This window comes from Moschus berezovskii, chromosome 11 (genome assembly GCF_049115385.1).
Source record: "Moschus berezovskii isolate FMDL1 chromosome 11, NW_MosBer_1.0, whole genome shotgun sequence".
NCBI lineage: Eukaryota > Metazoa > Chordata > Mammalia > Artiodactyla > Moschidae > Moschus > Moschus berezovskii.
This window is the reverse complement of record NC_142470.1, coordinates 40,147,552-40,170,399: the sequence shown is the minus strand read 5'-3', so window position 1 is coordinate 40,170,399 and position 22,848 is coordinate 40,147,552. Positions and strand designations below refer to the sequence as shown.

Sequence of the window (22,848 nt, the reverse complement as noted above, 5' to 3'; positions counted from 1 at the left end):
TGCTTTACTTTTAAAAAAGGTATTTTCAAAATTTCATATGATTTTTCACCTACACAAATTCAGGATATAAAATAATGTGTGATGAAGTCAGTGACAGAAGAGCCAGAGATTCATGTGAGTGAGGATTATTCCTAGCTCATTGCAAGCCTCGATCACAACTTTGCAGCAGCAGAAGTGGAAGGGGCAGCATATAGGCCATGCCACTTCTTTTAGCTCTGTCTACATTGTCCCAGAAAGGAAAGGAGCATCAGAGCTGATGGAAATTTCATTAAGTTTGTCAACCCATTCCTTCCTTTCCTTCTCAGTTAACAGCTCAGGGATCTGTACAGAATATTCCTTACTTAAAATGCTGATTTGGGATCAGAACGATCTTGTGGCAAGAATAGGTTATATTATGTGTTGAGGGAGATGTGATTTAATCTGGAGCATTTTCATATTTAAATCCAAGATTTCCTGGTAAGGGTTTTATTTATTCCAGGACAGTGGTTTTGAATTCCCTACTCCCCCCATCATTACATGTATATCTTTATCAGTAATATTTCTCATTAAGTGTGGGTCCTCTCTGTTTGCTGGAAGGGAGTGGGAATGGGGGATGGTATTGGAGAGGGGCAGACACTTCTTCTCATTAGAACATCTTCTGTAATGTAGAAAGAATAATTATTTAACCAAAAATTGACCAGTGTGAATTTCTTCCTTGCAAGCAAGTTCTTTTCTTTCAGAGTTGTTTTGTACTGTAATTACTTCTGTACTATCATATTACATTAGTTATAATTCTCCAAAATATATTTGCTTCCAATTATGAATATATCCATTTATTTTCACTTGGTAAATGTACCATATGAAACCTGAAGCACTTTTTTGGACACCTCTCCTTGAAAACGCAAATGAGAGTAATTTGGCATTGCTTTAGACAGGAATATTAAATAGCGTGTGTGCACTAAGTTGCTTCAGTCAGGTCCGACTCTTTGTGACCCTATGGACGATACCCTGCCAGGCTCCTCTGTCTATGGGATTCTCCGGACAAGAATGCCATGCCCTCCTCCGGGGGATCTTCCTGACCCAGGGTTGAAACCCCTATCTCTTATGGCTCCTGCATTGGCAGGCAGGCTTTTTTACCACTAGCACCACCTGGGAAGCCCCCATTGTATAGTTCACAAAGCTAAAGCTTCAAAATAAAGTTTTTGCATTTAAGCATTTCTTATAAATTCCTACTTTGGGGAAATATAAGAAAAAAGGTAGGTTACTTAACTTTTTTAAAGACAGAGAGATTTAGAAGGAAATAACAGTTTAGTACTTGAATCCAGCTAATTAAAGTTTGGAGTACTTTGACTTTTTCTCCTCTGTTGTTTTTATTGTTGTTGTTATGTTCCTTTAAGTAGTTTATCATCCAGGTCAATAGACCAATGCTAGTGATTTTTAAGAATCAATTTCCAGGAGGCATTTTAGGCTCATTTAGGTATCAGTTCAGTTCAGTCGCTCAGTCATGTCCGACTCTTTGCGACGCCGTGAATCACAGCACGCCAGGCCTCCCTGTCCATCACCAACTCCCGGAGTTCACTCAAACTCATGTCCATCGAGTTGGTGATGCCATCCAGCCATCTCATTCTCTCTAGTCCCCGTCTCCTCCCACCCCCAATCCCTCCCAGCATCAGAGTCTTTTCCAGTGAGTCAACTCGTCGCATGAGGTGGCCAAAGTATTGGAGTTTCAGCTTTAGCATCAGTCCTTCCAATGAACACCCAGGACTGATCTCCTTTAGAATGGACTGGTTGGATCTCCTTGCAGTCCAAGGGACTCTCAAGAGTCTTCTCTAGCACCACAGCTCAAAAGCGTCAATTCTTCGTCGATCAGCTTTCTTCACGATCCAGCTCTCACATCCATACATGACCACAGGAAAAACCATAGCCTTGACTAGACGGACCTTGGTTGGCAAAGTAATGTCTCTGCTTTTTAATATGCTATCTAGGTTGGTCATAACTTTCCTTCCAAGGAGTAAGTGTCTTTTAATTTCCTGGCTGCAATCAGCATCTGCAGTGATTTTGGAGCCCCCAAAAATAAAGTCTGACACTGTTTCCACTGTTTCTCCATCTATTTCCCATGAAGTGATGGGACCAGATGCCATGATCTTTGTTTTCTGAATGTTGAGCTTCAAGCCAGCCTTTTCACTCTCCTCTTTCACTTTCAAGAGGCTTTTGAGTTCCTCTTCACTTTCTTCCATAGGGTGGTGTCATCTGCATATCTGAGGTTATTGATATTTCTCCCGGCAATCTTGATTCCAGCTTGTGCTTCTTCCAGCCCAGTGTTCCTCATGATGTACTCTGCATATAAGTTAAATAAGCAGGGTGACAAGATACAGCCTTGACGTACTCCTTTTCCTATTTGGAACCAGTCTGTTGTTCCATGTCCAGTTCTGACTGTTGCTTCCTGACCTGCATACAGGTTTCTCAAGAGGCAGGTCAGGTGTTCTGGTACTCCCATCTTTTTCAGAATGTTCCACAGTTTATTATGACCCATCCACACAGTCAAAGGCTTTGGCATAGTCAAGGAAGCAGAAATAGATGTTTTTCTGGAACTCTTGCTTTCTCCATTATCCAGTGGATGTTGGCAATTTGATCTCAGGTTCCTGTGCCTTTTCTAAAACCTGCTTGAACATCTGGGAGTTCACGGTTCACATATTGCTGAAGCCTGGTTTGGAGAATTTTGAGCATGACTTTACTAGCGTGTAAGATGAGTGCAATTTTACTTTAAATCTTTTACAGCTTTAATACTATATTGTGTTCATTGATCTTTATTTAGACTACCTGAAACCATCTTGATATTTTTGAACCATCTGTGTCTTTAAATACAGGACAAATAATAATGTTAATTGATGTTAACTGACTTGATTTACCTAAGATCATAATAAATGGCAGAGATATAATTGAGATGTAGCTCTGCCTGACTGTAAAGCACATGCTCTGAACCATATCACTTTATAGCCGCCTAAATTTACCCTCTGTATGTTTTAGAGGTTTAGTTTTGTTTTTGCTTTTTATTTTATTAATATGCCCTTGCATTCTCTTCTAGGTCTTTTCTCAGTTTAACTGTTTTTGTATATGTACATGAATGTTTGCTGTGATCAGGCTATCCTTTCTGTTTTTCAACTAATATGCTGCTGCTGCTGCTGCTAAGTCACTTCAGTCGTGTCCAACTCGGTGTGACCCCATAGACGGAAGCCCACCAGGCTCCCCCGTCCCTGGGATTCTCCAGGCAAGAACACTGGAGTGGGTTGCCATTTCCTTCTCCAGTGTGTGAAAGTGAGAAGTGAAAGTGAAGTCGCTCAGTTGTGTCCGACCCTTAATGACCCCACGGACTGCAGCCTACCAGGCTCCTCCATCCATGGGATTTTCTAGGCAAGAGTACTGGAGTAGCTTGCCATTGCCTTCTCCGTTCAACTAATATACTTCTAGTTTATTTAGTTTTCTGGGTCCCCAGGTATTATCCCTTGGATGTTATCATGAGTTTCTTAGACCTGCGCTAAAATTTTTTCCATGTCCCTTAGTGATTGGTAAGTGAGTATATTTGGGCAAAGACTATCAGAGCTTCCCCTTCTCTTTGCTTATGTCTTCTTCCTTAGTTCTCTAGGGCCCAGCACAAGGTATAACTCCTAGGATTTGATGTTCCTGGTAGATTAAAAGGAGTTTTTATATTTTCACTGATTTCATGCTACCCTTTAGTACTCTTCTTTCCCCATCTTCTAACTCTCCAACATGAAGTAATGAAAAGTGACAGATGCTGATAAAGGTTGAAGTAGTAAATAGTTTTCAAACCGTTCGGTTTACATTTAATTTTGTACACTGAGTATTTTCTCTGTGACAATACAGATGATAAATATTTAACTGACATTGTTTAGTTGATTATAGTTCAGTGTTTACTTAAAGTACTAGTTATTCTGTTTATCTCAAGCAACATTATTAAGTGGTTTAACTAATTCTGATTGTTTTTTAGCCTCTTGGATTTTCTAGATGTATAGTCATATCTGTAGAATTGTGATAATTTCGGCTCTTCTGATCTATTTATTGCTTTTAAAAGCATTTCTTATTTCATAAGTTAGATCCTATAAGTTTTAAATAAAAATGGATAAAATTGACATCTCTATTCCTGATTTTAACAGGAATTGTTTTAGTATTTCAGCATTTAATGTGATTGGTATTTGATTCTGATAGTCATCTTATCAGACTGATTCAGGTTGATTGAATTCAGGGATAACTTGAATTTTTTGAAAAAATTTTTGGTATAGAAACAGTTCTGCGTTTTATTAATTACTGTACTTATTAATACTTAATGTACTTAATGTACATTAATGTACATCATATATTAATATATATAATGTACACATATAATATACATCATATATTAATGTACTTAATGATGTTGGTAGGGTTCCTGTTGTTACACTATGCTTGTGTTCCTGGGATAAGTTCATTTTATCATGATGGCATATTATTTTATGTTGTTAGATTTATAAATATTTAGGACATTTGCATCTATATTCGTTAAGTGTGGCTAATATTTTTCTCCATATGTGCCTTCCATTGTCAGATTTTGACATTATTGGTATGTCAGCATTGTAGAAAATGAATTAAGCGATTTTTAAAATATATGTTCAAGGACAGAAATATCCTTTTTTTTTTTTAAATAGAACTTTCTTTTATCACAATCTGGGCCTGGTGCCTACTTCTAGTAGTTGATAGTTCTGGCATAGGAGTAGGTTAAGTTGACCAGTAAAAAAGAATGAAACACCTCAAAGCAGATTAGAATAACACACATTTAATGTGTAAGGAATTATCAGTTCAAATTGGTGGAGAAAGGATGCATCATTGTTAAATACTATGTGGGAGAATTAGATTTCCATCTGGAAGAAAATAATAATAGAGCACTCACTGCTCATGTCACATTTATAAATAAGCTTCTATTGAATTAATAACAATGTTAAAAATTGAAAGTAAGGCATTTGAAGAAACTTTGGGGAAACATTTTTTAATTACTTCTGGGAGACTTTCCTAAGATGATGGGAAGCCTAGAATAAGGGAAAATTTGACAGACATATTTTGGTCCAGAAATTCCAATTCTAAATATTTATCCCAGAGAAATAATAGCATGTATACCTTTCGTCCTGTGTGTATTCTTGTATTTGCTTCAATTTAGGAAAAACCTGAGAAGAATATATATAAAATTGTTAATATGGCTGTTAGGAGTGGTTTGTTTGAAGGATAAAATTAGATTTATATGATTTTAATGACATATATAGTTGAGCATTCGTTTAGTATTAGTGTAATTGGCTCATATAAGTAAATGCAGTTAGTAATTGTTCAAAATAAACTGATTTGTACTAATAGCTAATTTCTTTTATATTTTTATCATTTAACTGTACTCATCCTGAATTTAGAAAAATGTATTTTATATACCAGATATAAAGATTGTTATGAGCCACTGGGCTTCCCCTATGGCTCAGCAGTAAAGAATCCACCTGTAATGCAGAAGACGCAGGAGATGCGAGCTTGATCCCTGGGTTGGGAAGATCCCCTGGAGGAGGAAATGGCAACCCACTCCAGTATTCTTGTCAGGATAAGGTTGCAAAGCGTCGGATACGACTGAGCACAGCATAACAGACAGATGAGCCAACTAACTTATTTATCTTATATATGCTTTGTGAAGAGCATTTAAACAATATCAAAATGACTTATTGCTATGCAAAAAGAAAGAGCTCTGGTCCCTAGAAGGAATATTTGTAGTATCTCATTTGGAATTTTAAAGAATTGAATATTATAAATGTGACACATGGAATGTGGTAACTTGCCATTTGTGCAGGAACTGTGTCTTATTTATAGTTTTTAGTTCTTAGCATAATAGACAATATCATAATTGATTACTTCCCTTGGTTTGACAATTCACATCTGTTGTATCACCAAACTATACAGTCAGTTCTCTTTAGCTCTATTTCTGACAGTTTCTAAAATGATAGGAAATGTTTCCTAATTTAGATTTAAAACAAAGGTGTAAGTAACTGAGGCCAAGTTTACTTATTAGTTTATACATATTTCCTTTGATAAATATATTACTTTTATATTGGTTCAGTGGTTTTTCTATTTAATAATATGGATAATATTCTATTAGTCCATATTATCAATTTTTATTATCAATTTCAGGTCATTTCAATATCCTTTAGAACAGCTCTGAGCAAACTATAGCCTATGAGCCAAATTCAGCCCACTGCCTGCTTCTGACACTCTCATCCATGTATGTATTGTCTGTGGCTGCTTTCACACTACAAAGGCAGAGTTGGGTAGTTGTGACAAATATACAGTCCATAGTGCTTAAAATATTTACTCTTTGGCTTTTTACAGAAGTTTGCTAACCCTTGCTTTAGAACATTAGAATAGTGTCTACAGATTGCGTTACATACCTGTATCCAGGCTCTCAAGGGATCTTTGGACAATTTTCTGTTTATGCTCACAATTTAATTACTCATACATATTCACTGAGTGCCAGTATATGCAGAGTACCTCATGAGAAATGCTGGGCTAGAGGAAGCACAGGCTGGAATCAAGATTGCTGGAAGAAATATCAATAACCTCAGATATGCAGATGACACCATCCTTATGGCAGAAAGTGAAGAAGAACTAAAAGGCCTCTTGATGAAAGTGAAAGAGGAGAGTGAAAAAGTTGGCTTAAAGCTCAACATTCAGAAAGCTGAGATCATGGCATCCGGTCCCATCACTTCATGGCAAATAGATGTGGAAACAGTGGCTGACTTTATTTTGGGGGGCTCAAAAATCACTGCAGATGGTGATTGCAGCCATGAAATTAAGACACTTACTCCCTGGAAAGAAAGTTATGACCAACCTAGACAGCATATTAAAAAGCAGAGACATCACTTTGTCAACAAAGGTCCATCTAGTCAAGGCTATGGTTTTTCCAGTAGTCATGTATAGATATGAGAGTTGGACTATAAAGAAAACTGAGTGCTGAATAATTGATGTTTTTGAACTGTGGTGTTGGAGAAGACTCTTGTGAGTCCCTTGGACTTCAGGGAGATCCATCCGTCCATCCTAAAGGAAATCAGTCCTGGGTGGTTCATTGGAAGGACTGATGTTGAAACTGAAACTCCAATACTTTGGCCACCTGATGCAAAGAGCTGACTCATTGGAAAAGACCCTGATGCTGGGAAAATTGAGGGTAGGAGAAGGGGACGACAGAGGATGAGATGGTTGGATGGCATCACCAACTCAATGGAGATGGGTTTGGGTGGATTCCAGGAGTTGGTGATGGACAGGGAGGCCTGGCATGCTGTGGTTGCCAAGAGTCGGACATGACTGAGTAACTGAACTGAACTTTGTGTTAGGCTCATGTTCTAGATACTGGAAGGGAATAGTGAAGAAGGCACAGGAAGCCTCTGCCCTCTTAAATTAGAGAAGAAAGATAACTTAACCATGAAGATTTCCCACTTTAGATCTTTTTTTTTTTTTTCTGATTAGACAGTTCATGAATTTTTTAACAAAATTTGATACTGACTTAAGTTTATCCACTACACTGAACCTTGTATAAGCATTATGACAATGCAGTGTCCATTGTTATTGGAAATTTATTTTCTTTTATTAGTTAAGTTTGTAGAGGTTGCTTTCCCTTTTCAGTTATTTTAGGTTTTTAATCTGTCTTTAAGGTAATTCAAGTTGCATTTCTCACTGTGGGTGGTAGGAGCTCAGTAAGTATGTGTAAAATTCATTGGTTGCTATAGGTCACATTTTCTGTTAGAGAAATTCACTGCTAAAATTAAGAAACTATCCATATGATAACTAATATACATGTGATACTCTGATAATTTATGTATCTTACCTGATTTACTCCTCCTGATAATTCCATGAGTTATTATAATTCCCTTTTTCTAGATGATGAGACCAAAGTTCAGAGAGGTAAAGTTAAACAGCTAAAGGATGGTGCCTGCCCACATTAGCATCTTGGCCTGGATATCTTCAGGGCTGGAGTTCTTGGCCATGGTGTTGCTTAATACTTCTTGAGATTTGGAAATATGCATTTTCAGATTGGCCTTAATATAGATAGAACCTTAGTTTTTGCTCTTTTATCATTTTTATTTTTGCTTTCATTTCTTTTTTTTGGTATGGATTATTGACATTTGAAGGTACAGGAGATAATTTTCTTCTTCTTTTTCCTTGTGTTTATGTGCTTGTATATGATTAAGATAATAATGTAACCCAGGAAAGTGAACAAGAAAGAGTCTACAAAGATAAAACCCAAGTAAACATAACACAGCAAGGAAAAAAGCGATTAATTTCATCAGGAGGTTCAGAAAATACATCAGCAGAGGAAGACACAGGAAAAAAGTGCAAAAATGATGACCAGGAAGAGTCTGTCATTTCATCCAAGGTGATTTTTAAAATATTCATTATTTAGTTGTTTATTTTCTCCACCAATTGTTCCAGTTAGGATAATTATATGCTATATATATATCAATGAAAAACCAAAAATGCTTTTTATGTTTCTCAAGATTTGTTATTTTGTTTGATTTTGTTGTTTGGCTTTTTAATATAGCACTTGCAATGTAGAGAACAAAGCTATTTAGAAATTTTCAAACTGAAAAATAGGTGGAGACCACTTGACTCTGGTCATAATTTGGTACCTCCCTTTTGAAACTGGGTTTTTGGTCATTCTCAGGCTGCCTGTCACTACTTTCCTCTTGGTAAGTATTAAGAGAGGAACAATTAATGAGTAGTTCTTAACAGCCTGTTGCAGAATTACTTCTGGGTGTACTTGCAGTATTTATAAATCTTTTCTATCCTCTTTCAGTTTTTGCTAATTCAATAGAATGGTTTGCTGACTTAAGCATTCTTTGATACTGGGTACTCTAAGAAAATGAGATTATTGGATGAATTTCAATAGAAAGAAGGGGAAAAAAGAGAGAAAGATCTCTAGGACAAAAGATCAGGTATTCTTCCTTTCAGGAGGAGTGGCTTTAAATGATCATTTTCATGATCCTTGTAGTCGTGTGGCTAAGCTCTGTGGGTCTCCATCTGTTTAGTCTCAGGGAGAACCAAAGGAATAGGATTGCTTTTAGAATTGTATGCACTGGATTGATTGAAATTTCAGCCACTATCCCAGAGAATCAGGTCTTTTATAGTTCTCCCCTCACTCCTGCCTCCTCTCTAGTGAGAAACAGGATCCTTTCTTCCAGCTAGAAAGCAGGGTCTAATCACTATAGGCTCAACTCTTCTGCTTACTTATGGAGTCAAGCTTAGTAAATGAAAACAAAATGTATTCTAACTCACATATATTGACCATAAAAACTTACCTATAAATTTTATGTGAATTTTGAGCCCTAATATTCTCTGCTCTACTCTCTAAACATATTATTGACCTAAAGCAAATAGATTTCCAGATATTTCTCCAGCGAAGATGAGTTTATTTGGGATCAGCAGAGAATTGTATTTTGGAGTCTTCAGCCATGGGTGCAAATTCCTGCACAGCAGAGGAAAGAGAATACTTTTATAGCCCATGGTAAACAGATTTCATGGTTTTTCATTGGCTGAGTCTTTGCCATGAAGGAAGAGGACTCTTTCTTCTTCCTGTTGTGCTCTGCTGTCGTCTCAGGGCATGAGAACTGTACTTTCTGATCTCCCAACTCTGTTTAATTTTTTACATTTCCCCATTTTGGTCAAGATTTTTCTCTGAAAGCACTGCTAATCAAGAGTCAGGTTTTCAGTGACTTTATGTCCTTTAGTGCCAGGAGGGACCTTTGCTGGGTGTGGCATCTCACATTGGAGTGAAAGTACACAGATTGGAAACCTATTGAAGTCATATTCAAGTATCAAGGAGAGGTAGGAGGAAGAATTTTCAGGCACTTTTAATCTAAAGTTTGTATGTTATCAAAATCATAGAGATTGGAGGGTATTGAAGTGTTTTGTCATCATCAAAGGTTTGAAGGACAAGCTGCCAACAGGCCTGGTCTGGATATCTTCAGAAATCTGTCTCATCAGATGTCATCTGCTTCAATTCTGGGAAGTCTTTTCTTTCAGGTCATCAGATAATGTGCAGATCTAGTCAGGGTTTGGTGCATTTTTTATATGTATCATGTGAATCCAAGAGTCTCCTTTTTGAGGTTTGGTGGCACAAAGGCTGGTTAGCAGTACGTGAGAGGGACCTTTCCAGTGAGGTTGAAGAGAGTTCTTCTGGAGGTGTTTCTTTCCAATAGATGAAATATCCAGGTTGTCAGGTATATTTTAGGTCATCATCCCCCAAGAGTACACTGTGAAAAGATTTCTGTACCAAAACACAGTTATTTTTAATAGCATTTAGGCTTGTGCTATATTGGAGTATCTCTCCTTTTACCAGTTGTGAGTCAAAAGAAGCAAGAGCATCCCGTGGCTATCTTAAAGTGCGAGAGCTTATGAGTTCTGAAAGGAGTGGATCTGAGATTCAGAATGACCAATGACACTGCTTTTGGCCAAGGCATTTTAGCCAAAATTTTTGGAGGGCCTTTACTAATTTTGTCAACTGAGTAATAATAATGCCATTAGTGCATTCAACTAAACAGGGGTTGAGGGTGGTAAGTACAGTGAAAGTGTTGAAAATTGGCCAAATAGTACAGACTTGTTGAAAGCGAAAGTGAAGTCGCCCAGTTATGTCCGACTCTTTGCAACCCCATGGACTGTAGCCCACCAGTCTCCTCCGTCTATGGGATTCTCCAGGCAGGAACACTGGAGTGGGTTGCCATTTCCTTTTCCAAGGGATCTTCCAAACCCGGGGATCGAACCCAGGTCTCCCACGTTATAGGCAGATGCTTTACCATCTGAGCCACCAGGGAAATCCACTTGTTGAAATACCTGACCAATAAGATGTGTTCCTGGATTGCCATGAAATTTGAGAGGAGTTCCCCTGATAGGGATAATCTTTTCTAAAAGGACTTTAAGCACAGAAGAAGCAGTAGAATGTCTGCAAGGGATGCCTGTCTGTATGTGAAAACACACGACCATTACTAAGACATATTTGTATCCATGAGCCAGAGCAAGTTGTGAGACCTTGAATGGTTCATTGGGCTGTTTAAATTGTCTGAGGGCATTATAAACGAGCTTTCTTGGGTTGTATTTCAGACAAGTGGGACAAGTGAGGTTGATATTTTTGATGGCCTTGTTAATGTTTGCATATCAATATTGATTGATGAATGTTATCATTTTGTCAGTAGACCGGTGGTTTAATGCATGTACAGTGCTGAAGAATGGGGATTTTGGAGTGTCCAGGAGGACTAAACCAGAGCTTCCTCTTTTATCAAACCAACAATTTTTAAATTTCCAATCTTGTTTTTCCTTTCCTGAAGCCAGCTGTTAGGCTTCTTTAGTCTGTTTTTTTAAAGTTATCATTTGGGAAAATTTCTCTTTGGACCAACATCTTGCTATTGGCCCCTTGCTATTGGCAACATTCCCTGCAGAAATGTCATCAAAGTTATTTCCCTTAGTTTCCAGAGTCAAGTGTAGAATGTCCCAGAATACTAGTACTTAAAGTGGCAGATAAAAATATTACATCCAGGAAACATAAGGGTCACTTAAAATTTTATTTCAGCAGGAAGTAAGGAAGTCACATTGCTTCACAGTATTCCAAAATCATTAAAAGCTACTGTATAGTGTATAAATATTATATTTGTGTATAATATTGTAAAAGTGTATACCATCAATATAAATATTGGCAGCTTTGCCCTTGGCTTAAGTACAAGCCCATATGAGAATGTATAATTCTGCCTGTTTGGCCAGAACTGCCTCAATAACATCAAAAGGAGTTGCACAGCATACCTAGCATATTTACCATTGTTACCTTTTAAATAAGAATGTCAGTGAACCTTGAGAAGTCAGTGTTACCAGGAGGTCTTTCCTGTAAATCATTATGAGTCAGGAGATGGTCAGTTGGTGTCCTCTTTGGTTAGGGACTTCTTTGGTGACAGAGGGGAGAAGAGTAGCAGGTACAGAATTAAGGGGTTGTGTGAGGAGAAGTTAATGAAAGGACTTACTTCTTAGGACATAAGGCACCTGACTGAGAAATACTAAGTATGATGAGAATTCAAGAGGGCTTCTACTGCATGATGTACAAAAATGGTTAAAGGGGATCCCATGATTTTCTTGGTGGCCTTAACCAAAAGAGCAGTAGCTGTAATGGCTTCAAGGCAAGCAGGGTATCCCTATACCACAGAGTCCAGTTCTGGCTGTAATGCAGTGTAGGTTGATGGTGGACCCATGGTTTTGGGTGAGTACCCCAAGGGCATTTTCTTCCTTTTCATATATAAAAAGGAAAAAAAAAAAAAGAGAATCTGATAATTGGGTTTCTCAAAGGTGGGTTCATGAAACTCAACTTTAAGGCTTTAAAGGCTGTGCTGTTTGGTTCTTTCCATAAGTTTGAGTCATGGTTGTTATTGTATAATAAAGTATACATAGGTTTGGCCATAAGAGACAAATTTGAAATTCAGCTTTGGAAATAACCAACCAGCCCAAGAAGACTTAGCATATAGTGTGTAGTCTTGGGTTTGGGGAAGCTTAGGATATCATGAAGTATATCTGGATCTCCTTAAAGCTTTTGTGCTGATATCAGATGCCCTAAATATCAAACCTGGGTTCGAGTAAACTGTAATTTTTCTTTGATGACCTTATGTTCCTAAAAGCTTTGGCAAGTGGATACTGTCTTTTTGTGAGGAGGCTTGAGAAGGAGAGCAAAGACGCAAATGAAACACATATTACAACAAAGTAGAACCTGTAGGGAACCTTACATAATCCAGCTCAGCCTTTAGTATGTGTAAGAAATAAGGATTCTCAGCAAAACCCTGAGTCATTACTGTCCGGATGAATTGCTTTTCTTCCTAAGTGAGGGCAGAAAGATATTGGTCAGCTTCATCAGCTGGAATGGATGTTAGTAATTATGGGTATTAGGAACAACAAAGTGTCAAGGGATAACAATGTTGTTTGCTGCTTAGAGATCCTGGAAGAACCTCCACCCTCAGCCCCTAGGTTTTGTTCACCTGGCTGGTGTAAGGGTTAATGAGACCTTGAGCCTTGTAATGTTCTTTTATGGTCTTTATGCCTTTCAGGGCTTTCTTTTCTTATAGAATATTAATTAAGTCTGGTTAAGTGGTTTTTGAGGGATCTGTTTGAATCTTGGGATGTGTGCTGTGAGTTTTGCCAGTATCAACTGGAGATTTTACCCATAAGGGGAGTGGTAACTGATTCACTAGAGAAAGTGATCAATATTTCCAGATCAGTATTAGCTCTAGTACTATCAGAGGCAAACCAAATAAAAGATGTCAAAGGATCATTTCATTCACCTAGTTTGTTACTTTGATAACTGTTGTCAAATTCTAGAATTATTTCCCCTTTTTGGGAAAAAGAAATTCCAGCATGACACTTCTTTAAGAAGTCTCAGCCTAATAAATGAGTTGGGGGCCAAGGAACTAAGGAGAAAGGGGTTTGCATCTCTCAAAGGGCCTAAGTGAAAGGAAATAGGTTCAGAGACAGGAACCTCTTGAGGCTCGTTAGAAGTCCCACTAGTTGAGCTGTGTTCAGACTGCTTTATAGTAGTGGGGTTGAGCACTGAGAATATGACTTCAGGGTCAGTTAGGACTAGAACAGACTTGTCCCCAGTCTGGAGAAATGTTTCTCCAGGTTGACGGAGAGGGGAGACTGGGGAGAGCCCCTGTTGTTTCTCAGAGTCCTGTCATTGAGAATTGAGCAGATGTTGGAAAGGCTGGTTAGAGGATTGAAGGCATCTGAAGTACTTAACAGTACATTTGTAGCAGTCTGTTTTGAATGTTCTGGCTCTTCACAATAATAGCAGGAACTAGGAGGGTTTTGGTTTTGTTTGGAGTCTTTAGTTGGTGGTTTGAAGATAGTAGTCTTCGTTTTGGGTGATCCATCTAGACTTTGAGTGAGCTGGCTTGCCAGATGAGCTAAATATGGAGTGGACATAGTTTCCCATTCTATTCCTGGTCCTTTTTACTAGAAAAGAAAGGACCCAGTTCAGCCCATTAATAAACATTGGGTTAATAGATACCCAGGTGGAATCAACATCTGAAAGAAGAGTAGAATTTTCCTTTAAAACGATCTGAAGTTGATTGTAATAGTCATGAATAGGATCATCAGATTTTTGTGTGCAGGCCTGAATTCTGTTCCAATCAACAGGCTTTGGGAAAGCCATAGAAATCACCTGATGAAATTGCCTCATGATTGCTGAAGTGTGATCATATAATGGGCTTCCCAGGTGGCTCAAGAATAAAGAATCCACCTGCCAATGCAGGAGCCACAGGAAACACAGGTTTGATCCCTGGGCCTGGAAGATCCCCTGGAGTAGGAAATGGCAATCCATTCTAGTATTCCTGCCGGAATAATCCCATGGATGGAGGAGCCTGGCCAGCTATAGTCCATGAAGTCGCAAAGAGTTGGAAAAGACTGAGCATGCACACGTGATCATATAAGTTAGTGGTCCGGTCTCTGAGCTGTAATTCTAGAGACCTTTCAAGATTTTCCCAACTAGATGTTTTTATCCAGTGCTGGGCCTAGTCTTCACTGACAAGTATAAAATTAGTCAGAAACCAGGTTGATAAGTTTGAATAACTATATTAAATTCCTCTGCAAATCAGTGAGGATCTTCTGTTACTTTGGGAAAGTCTTTGACTATGGCTCACAGTTCAGCTTTAGTCCAAGGAATATAAGAAACTAAGAGTTTAACATGTGGATTCTCAGAAGGCTTAATTTTAAAGGGACAGCTTCTGGCAGTTTCAGAGGAAGAGAGTAGGGAGACTTGCAGAGAAAATGGGAAGTTTGGCAGGAAAATGAGTGTGGGGTCATTGAGGGTAGAGAGGAGGTGTCGACAGTGTCAAAGGGAAGAGGAAGATGGTACCAGAGGCTAGGAGCTAAGGGAGAGGCAAGGTGGCACCAGATGTGGAATCTGAGAAAAAGAAGCTAAGGAAGAAGAGCCTGAAGCTTCAAAAACCATTCTGTTTTTCTTTAATCATTTGTTTCTGTTAATCTTAAAATCTTATTTTCTGAGAGGCAATTTTAAACTTCTGATAACATTGGGAAGCTTCAAAATATCAATCAAAATCATCATTCCATTCAGTCCTGGAAACTTTTGAGCTACTGTAATCCATCTTGGCTTTAAGAGAATTAAATTTGGGGATTTCAAAAGTTTCCCACAATGGCCATTGATATTCTAAATTACCTTTGGTTAGGTTGGTCCATTTAGTTGGAAATGCACATAAAGAAGGACTAGTTTTTAAGCATAGAATCAGTTGAAGTATCTATTGTGGGGGGTGAGGTAGCCTCAAAATATTTAGGTAACTGGAATCTTACGTCTCAGAGGTTTTCTTCTATAGTAAAAGAATAATTTTCAAGCAGCTTCAACAATTTACAACTTAAACAGCTCAATTCAAACAGTTTGCAACTCAAACAACTTGCAGGCCTAATAACAGCCAATTCTAAAGAAATAACTTGGTCCTGGAGAAGCCAAGCTAAAGGCTTCTTAGCAAGCTTCAGTTGAAACAGTCTGATCTCAAAGTCAGACCAAAGTGCCAAATGAACACCCTCATGCAGAATAAGGCCTTAACCTGGAAGATTAAAACTCAAAAGAGATTCCAAACAAAGCCGAGATCTTCAAATACAAAGAGGATATGGACTCACGTCCTGGAGAAACATGTACCTTCAAACTTCAGGATCTGTGAGAAAAATCACAGTGCACTTGATTGTTTATGCTGCACCTGTTTGCTCTCCATCCCTGGAGCTGTTGAAGGTCTTCTCTGATCCCTGTACAGGCCACCAAACTGTTGACCTGAAACAAGTGGACTTCCAGATACTTCCAGATATTTATATTTGGGATCAGCATTTGAGGTCTTTAACCTTGGCAAGCCTTTGCTGCAAGCTCCCTCACTGTAAGGGAAGGAGAACTCTTAGAGAGAGGAAAAGGAGGTTGGCAGGACTACAGTCAACTAAGAGGCTATGGCTCTTTTATTGGCTGAATTATTGCCAGGAAAGAAGAGGAGTCGTCTTCTTGTTGGGCTTTGCTATCACCACAACGCATGAAAGCTCCATCTTCTATCTAATTTAATTTTCTTTTTATTGATTTTTTACAATTGGAATATAACTGCCTTTTTTACCCTAAGAAGAGAATTTTTTTTTCCGGAAGAAAATCTGTAGTGTACATGTCTTACTGTATTTAAACCAACACATAAAGTTTGATAATCACAAGTGAAACTTTTAAGAAAGGTCAGTGTTATGCCCTGAGTCCGGTCCCCCCATACTGGTAGAATAAGACACTTGCATTAATGCAAAAGCAAGAATGGGGTTTATTTCTAGGTCGAGCTAGGGCTCATGCCTCCTCCAGTGCAGTGGAGTGCGGACAAGAGCCCTGAGCCCAGGTCACAATGGTTTTTATAGCCTTAGATTACATAAGCACCTATTTTTGTTCAAAAGATCAAGCTGGCAGAAGCTCATTGGCCGGGGTTTTTCTGGGGGATTTCCCTTTTTCCTCTGATTGACCTGATTTTTGGTGCCAGTGGGACTTTTCTAGGGAGGAGTTTCTTAATTTTGGCACCGGCGGATCTTCTTAGGGAGGAGTTTCTGTGAAATTAGCCTTCACCCTGTCTCCAGGAAATAGAAACTTAGGCCTAAGCAAGGTCTCAGGTCTATCCTGGCTACTCAGGTGTTAGGGCTCCTAACAGTCAGGCCTTTTCTGCCAGCTGTAAAGACTGCAATCAAGGTTGTTGAGAAAGAAAAAAATTAAGTTATCAGGAATATCAGAAGATCTAGATGTTCAATAAAATCTTTGAAACATTATCAAAAATAGGTTTTTTATTCCTGAAAGCTGGTAGGGAGGTGATATTTTAAGAGTATCTTCATTTGTCTTCAGTACACTAGATTCTTGCCTTGACTGACCAAAGTAACAGGAGAGGTAAAGACTGTAACTCTTATTTACATAGCTCTCTCTTAATTGAGACTGTGTCCCCAGAGCTCCTAAGTGTTGGTTTACTACATCAAGGAATCTTACATCCTTTGCGCCTGATTGGCTATTTGGGTTGTACCATTTATAGCATGTCTCTGATCAGTCCCACAGAAACATCTATTCATTCATTCATTCAATAAGCATTCATTAAGCAAATAGTACATATTAACAACAACGGCTGAAAAATTACCCACAACCATTTATTGAGCTCAGAGACCATTCTAATACTCATTACACTAAGCAGTCTTTCTGTTATATGTAAGGCAGTATGCTGGAATGTGGGGTCAAATGCATAAAGATGAAGACATAGTTGATAAGGAGCAAATAGTCTTGTGGGGCACATGATTCAAATCCTAAAATAAAGTGACAACACATTGATTTTTATGGCAGTCTTGAGGAGGACTCCATAAACAAGCTTCTAGAGAGGGGTTCCTGAAAGAAGTGACCCTGAGCCAATCCTAAGGGCAGTGGGCATGAACCAGGTGTAGAAATCCATCCCAGGTAGATGAGGCAGCAGATATAAGAGCAGAGAGGGTACAAAGACTATGCTGGGGACAATTGTTCTTAGCGTTCTTGTTACAGAGCTAGGCAGCAGGGCAAGATGAGGATGAAGCCGGTAGTGTGAACAAACTCATTGAGGGAGAACATTGAAATGTTTTCAGCCAGAGATAATCTTATCCGCTCTTCAAAGGAGAGATTGGAAGAGAATAAGATTAAAAACAGGGGGATGAGGTCATTGACAGTGTCGTGAAGAGAATCTGAGGCACTAATATTAAGGATGGTGGGCATGAATTAGAGAAATATTTAAGAAACACACTGCAGCACTTGTTGTTTAGGTCTGGGGAAAGTGAAGAAATGAGATAGTCATCCAAGAAATTTATCCACATCTTCTGGCTAAAACAAGTGGATAGATTATGTTGGCCAAAACTATGGTACAGAATACATAGGGAGGATTTCGAATTTGACATTTTGAGTGTGAGGTGTATAGAATATTGAGGAAGAAATGTCTGGCTGTTGTTATTGTTCAGTCGCTAATGTCACTGTTTCCACTTTTTCCCCACCTATTAGCCATGAAGTGGTGGGACTCAATTCAGTTCAGTCACTCTGTCGTATCCAGCTCTTTGCGATCCCATGGACTGCAGCACGCCATGCCTTCCTGTCCATCACCGGCTCCCAGGGTTTACTCAAACTCATGTCCATTGAGTTGGTGATGCCATCCAACCATCTCATCTTCTGTCATCCCCTTCTTCTCCCGCTTTCAATATTTCCCAGCATCAGGGTCTTTTCCAGTGATTCAGTTCTTTGCATCACGTGGCCTAAATATTGCAGTTTCAGCTTCGACATCAGTCCTTCCAATGAGTGTTCAGGACTGATTTCCTTTAGGATGGACTGGTTGGATCTCCTTGCAGTACAAGGGACTCTCAAGAGTCTCCTCCAACACCACAGTTCAAAAGCATCAATTCTTTGGCACTCAACTTTCTTTACAGTCCAACTCTCACATCCATACATGACCACTGGAAAAACCATCTCTTTGACTAGACGGACCTTTGTTGGCAGAGTAATATCTCTGCTTTCTAATATGCTGTCTAGGTTTGTCATAACTTTCCTTCCAAGGAGCAAGTATCTTTTAATTTCATGGCTGCAGTCACCGTCTGCAGTGATTTTGGAGCCCCCCAAAATAAAGTCAGCTGCTGTTTCCACTGTTTCCCCACCTATTTGCCATGAAGTGATGGGACCAGATGCCATGATTTTAGTTTTTTGAATGTTGAGCTTTAAACCAACTTTTCACTCTCCTCTTTCACTTTCATCAAGAAGCTCTTTAGTTCTTCTTCGCTTTCTGCCATAAGTTGTGGTGTCATCTGCATATCTGAAGTTATTGATATTTCTCCCAGCAGCCTTGATGCCAGCTTGTGCTTCATCCAGCCCAGTGTTTCTCATGATGTACTCTGCAAAGAAGTTAAATAAGCAGGGTGACAATATACAGCCTTGACGTACTCCTTTTCCTATTTGGAACCAGTCTGTTGTTCCATGTCCATTTTAATTGTTGTTTCGTGACCTGCATACAGACTTCTCAGGAGGCAAGTCAAGTGGTCTGGTATGCCCATCTCTTTCAGAATTTTCCACAGTTTATTGTGATCCACACAGTCAAAGGCCTTGGCGTAGTCAATAAAGCAGCAGTAGATAAAAGCAAGGAACTGTCTTTGGTTTTTCAATGATCCAGCGGATGTTGGCAATTTGATCTCTGGTTCCTCTGCTTTTTCTAAATCCAGATTGAACATCTGGAAGTTCACGGTTCATATATGCCATGAATGAGTTTGAAGTTCAAGAGTGGAGTTAAAGCTGGAGTTTAGAACTTTTTAGTCCTTAACATGTGGGAACTAATGGATTGATGCGGGACTTTTAAGACAATATATTAGCACAAACATTCTTTCCAAGGGCAGCTTGGAAACAACAGCAATTTGCTTCATTGAGCTTGTTTTAGGGGAAGATCTTTATTCTCTCCTTTGAAGTATATTAAAACTTCAGATGGGGAATTCTCTTGTGGTCTAGACTCAGTGGTTAAGACTCATTGCTTTCACTGCTGTGCGACCAGGTTCAATCCCTGGTCTGGGAGCTAATATCCCACAAGCTGGAAAAAGAAAAAGAAACCTTCAGAGAGTTGAGGGATAAGGGAGGACTTACTGGGGAACTTAACAGGCTACTTTAATAGCCTCATTGTTAAGTTTGTTGTTCAGTCACTAAGTCGTGTCTCTTTTTTTTTTTTACTTTCACTTTTACTTTATTTTTACTATGTTTTACACAGATGATTATTTTGCAATAGAAAATGGGGGCACATGGAGAAAATAACTTGAGAGGATAATTAACAATCATTTTATATATTTCAATAACTGTTAATGACTTTTCAGTGGATTTATTTTTGTGGGGGCAGGGGGGAACTATTTTTATCTTTTGATCCCTCACTGCTTAGCTAAATTATAATATACTAAACATAAATTCACAGTCACATATATATTATCAAATATTTGATATATGTTTTGAAGACTGTACTAGAGACAGACTATTCTATTTCTTAATATCATATAGCTGCTGCTGCTAAGTCACTTCAGTCATGTCCGACTGTGTGACCCCATAGACGGCAGCCCACCAGGCTCCCTGTCCCTGGGATTTTCCAGGCAAGAACACTGGAGTGGGTTGCCATTTCCTTCACCATCATGTCTGACTCTTTTGTGACCCCTTGTACTGTATCCCTATATGCAGGTCAGGAAGCAACAGTTAGAACTGAACATGGAACAACAGACTGGTTCCAAATAGGAAAAGGAGTACATCAAGGCTATATATTGTCACCCTGCTTATTTAACTTATATGCAGAGTACATCATGAGGAACGCTGAGCTGGAAGAAGCACAAGCTGGAATCAAGATTGCTGGGAGAAATATCAATAACCTCAGATATGCAGATGACACCACCCTTATGGCAGAAAGTGAAGAGGAACTCAAAAGCCTCTTGAAAGTGAAAGAGGAGAGTGAAAAGGCTGGCTTGAAGCTCAACATTCAGAAAACAAAGATCATGGCATCTGGTCCCATCACTTCATGGGAAATAGATGGAGAAGCAGTGGAAACAGTGTCAGACTTTACTTTTTTGGGCTCCAAAATCACTGCAGATGCTGATTGCAGCCAGGAAATTAAAAGATGCTTACTCCTTGGAAGGAAAGTTATGACCAACCTAGATAGCATATTAAAAACAGAGACATTACTTTGCCTACAAAGGTCCATCTAGTCAAGGCTTTGGTTTTTCCAGTGATCATGTATGGATGTGAGAGTTGGACTGTGAAGAAAGCTGATCGCTGAAGAATTAATGCTTTTGAACTGTGGTGTTAGAGAAGACTCTTGAGATTCCCTTGGACTGCAAGGAGATCCAGCCAGTCCATTCTAAAGGAGATCAGTCCTGGGTGTTCATTGGAAGGACTGATGCTGAAGCTGAAACTCCAACATTTTGGCCACCTCATGCAAAGAGTTGACTCACTGGAAAAGACTCTGATGCTGGGAGGGATTGGGGGCAGGAGGAGAAGGGGACGACAGAGGATGAATGGCTGGATGGCATCATCGACTCGATGGACATGAGTTTGAGTGAACTCCGGGAGTTGGTGATGGACAGGGAGGCCTGACGTGCTGTGATTCATGGGATCACAAAGAGTTGGACACGACTGAGTGACTGAACTGAACTGGACTGGACTGTAGCCCGCCAGGCTCCTCTGTCCATGGATTTCCCAGGCAAAATTACTGGAATGAACTGCCATTTCCTTCTTTAGGGGATCTTCTCGACCCAGGAATCGAACCCATGTCTCTTGCATTGGCAGACAGAGTTTTTTTACCCCTGAGCCACCTGGGAAGCCCAAATAGCCTTAATATAATTAATACATTTTAGCCAACTTCAAGCACCAAGGTCACCTTCCACCAGCTCCATGCTCCTCAATTCCTGAGGTCTGTAGCATGTATTTTTATAGAGAGTGTGGGAGATCCGCCTCTTCTGTCATGAATCTCTAGCCTCCTACACTTTATTCTTTACATTTTCATGTCATCTGGGACATAAGCCATGTGGGTCTCAGATATAAATAAAAAATTGAGCTCTCTGCCTTCCTCTTCTTCTTCCAAGTACAGAGCACCCTCCATCTTTCCTCTTCTCTCATTTGCCAGTTGAGTGACTTGCTCTTGCTTTTGCTCATGAGCTTTTTAACTGGCATAGTACAAATTTATGTCTCAGCAAACTTACAAATTACTGCATGTAATGGATTTTTGGGACCATTTATGAATAATTGAAACCACAAATGTTAAATTCTTGAATGCCAAGGGCCTACTAAATAGCAATATTTCATGGATTTCCATAATGAACATTATGAATTCCAGCTTTTATGCCTCTTAAAATATTTGAGAACCCTGATCCATAGTATTGATATCTGTGACTTTATTACTCCTTTCTCTTTTGGAATAAATTAACATGTTAAACATATTCCTTGTGAAGATATTAAAAAAAATAAATCCTTCTTTACATTTCACAGAAGTAGAGAGAGTTGAAATATAATGCTTTATAGTTCATATCTTTTATTGTATTTCTTGGTTTGCTTTTCATTTTTTCAAATGGTAATATAGTAGATGCTTATTGTCAAAAATACATTCAGACATATGTTAAAGTAAAATGAAAATCTTGATTCGCCTTTTCCTTCCATCTCATTGCATACTGATATATTGGTTTACGCACTTCTAAATCTTTTCATTTGGATTTACATAGGTAAGGACTCAAATAGATATGTAGGGAATTTTTTTTTACAACCTAGGTGGAATTATGGCGTGTGTGTGTGTGTGTGTATAATGTATATATATTTTAATTTTAAAAATCCTTAGATATATATAGAGAGACCTACTTCATTCTTTTCAATCTCTGCCCAGTGTTTCATGGTAAGAAAGTATTCTCCTTTATTTAACCCTTTCCTAGCTGTGTCCTTTTTTCCCCTAAAATAAATATGACAGGAGTGGGATATTTTTCCCTGTTGTCCCCGAACTGTTGCTGAGGCCCAGCGCCTGGGGCAGAAGTACTAACTGTAAGCATCTTATATTTGAAAGGAGCCCCCAGCAGTGAGAGCTAGGCTTTTTCCTATGGGACCTTTTGAAAGGGATGAGAAATTCACTGTCCCTCCCCCCAGGCTTTACACTTAGAGAACTGAGACAAAAGAAGATTGTAAGATTTGGGAGAGTGCTATGTTTGGTGGAAGAAGTTATTTTCTCCCTTTCTAAAATCAAGAGAAGAGATGTGATCTGAGAGCGTTTATTGTGG

General features: G+C 38.9%; 1 protein-coding gene across 2 annotated transcripts in view; it reads left to right on the top strand.

The window, feature by feature from the left end:
- Positions 1-22,848, top strand: part of APLF (aprataxin and PNKP like factor) — a 103,600-nt gene that overhangs the window by 38,078 nt on the left and 42,674 nt on the right. For both annotated transcript variants that reach the window (XM_055399183.2, XM_055399182.2), the window contains one exon: positions 8,238-8,422. In XM_055399183.2, coding sequence (XP_055255158.2) covers positions 8,238-8,422 — 185 coding nt within the window. The remainder of the gene's footprint in view (positions 1-8,237; positions 8,423-22,848) is intronic.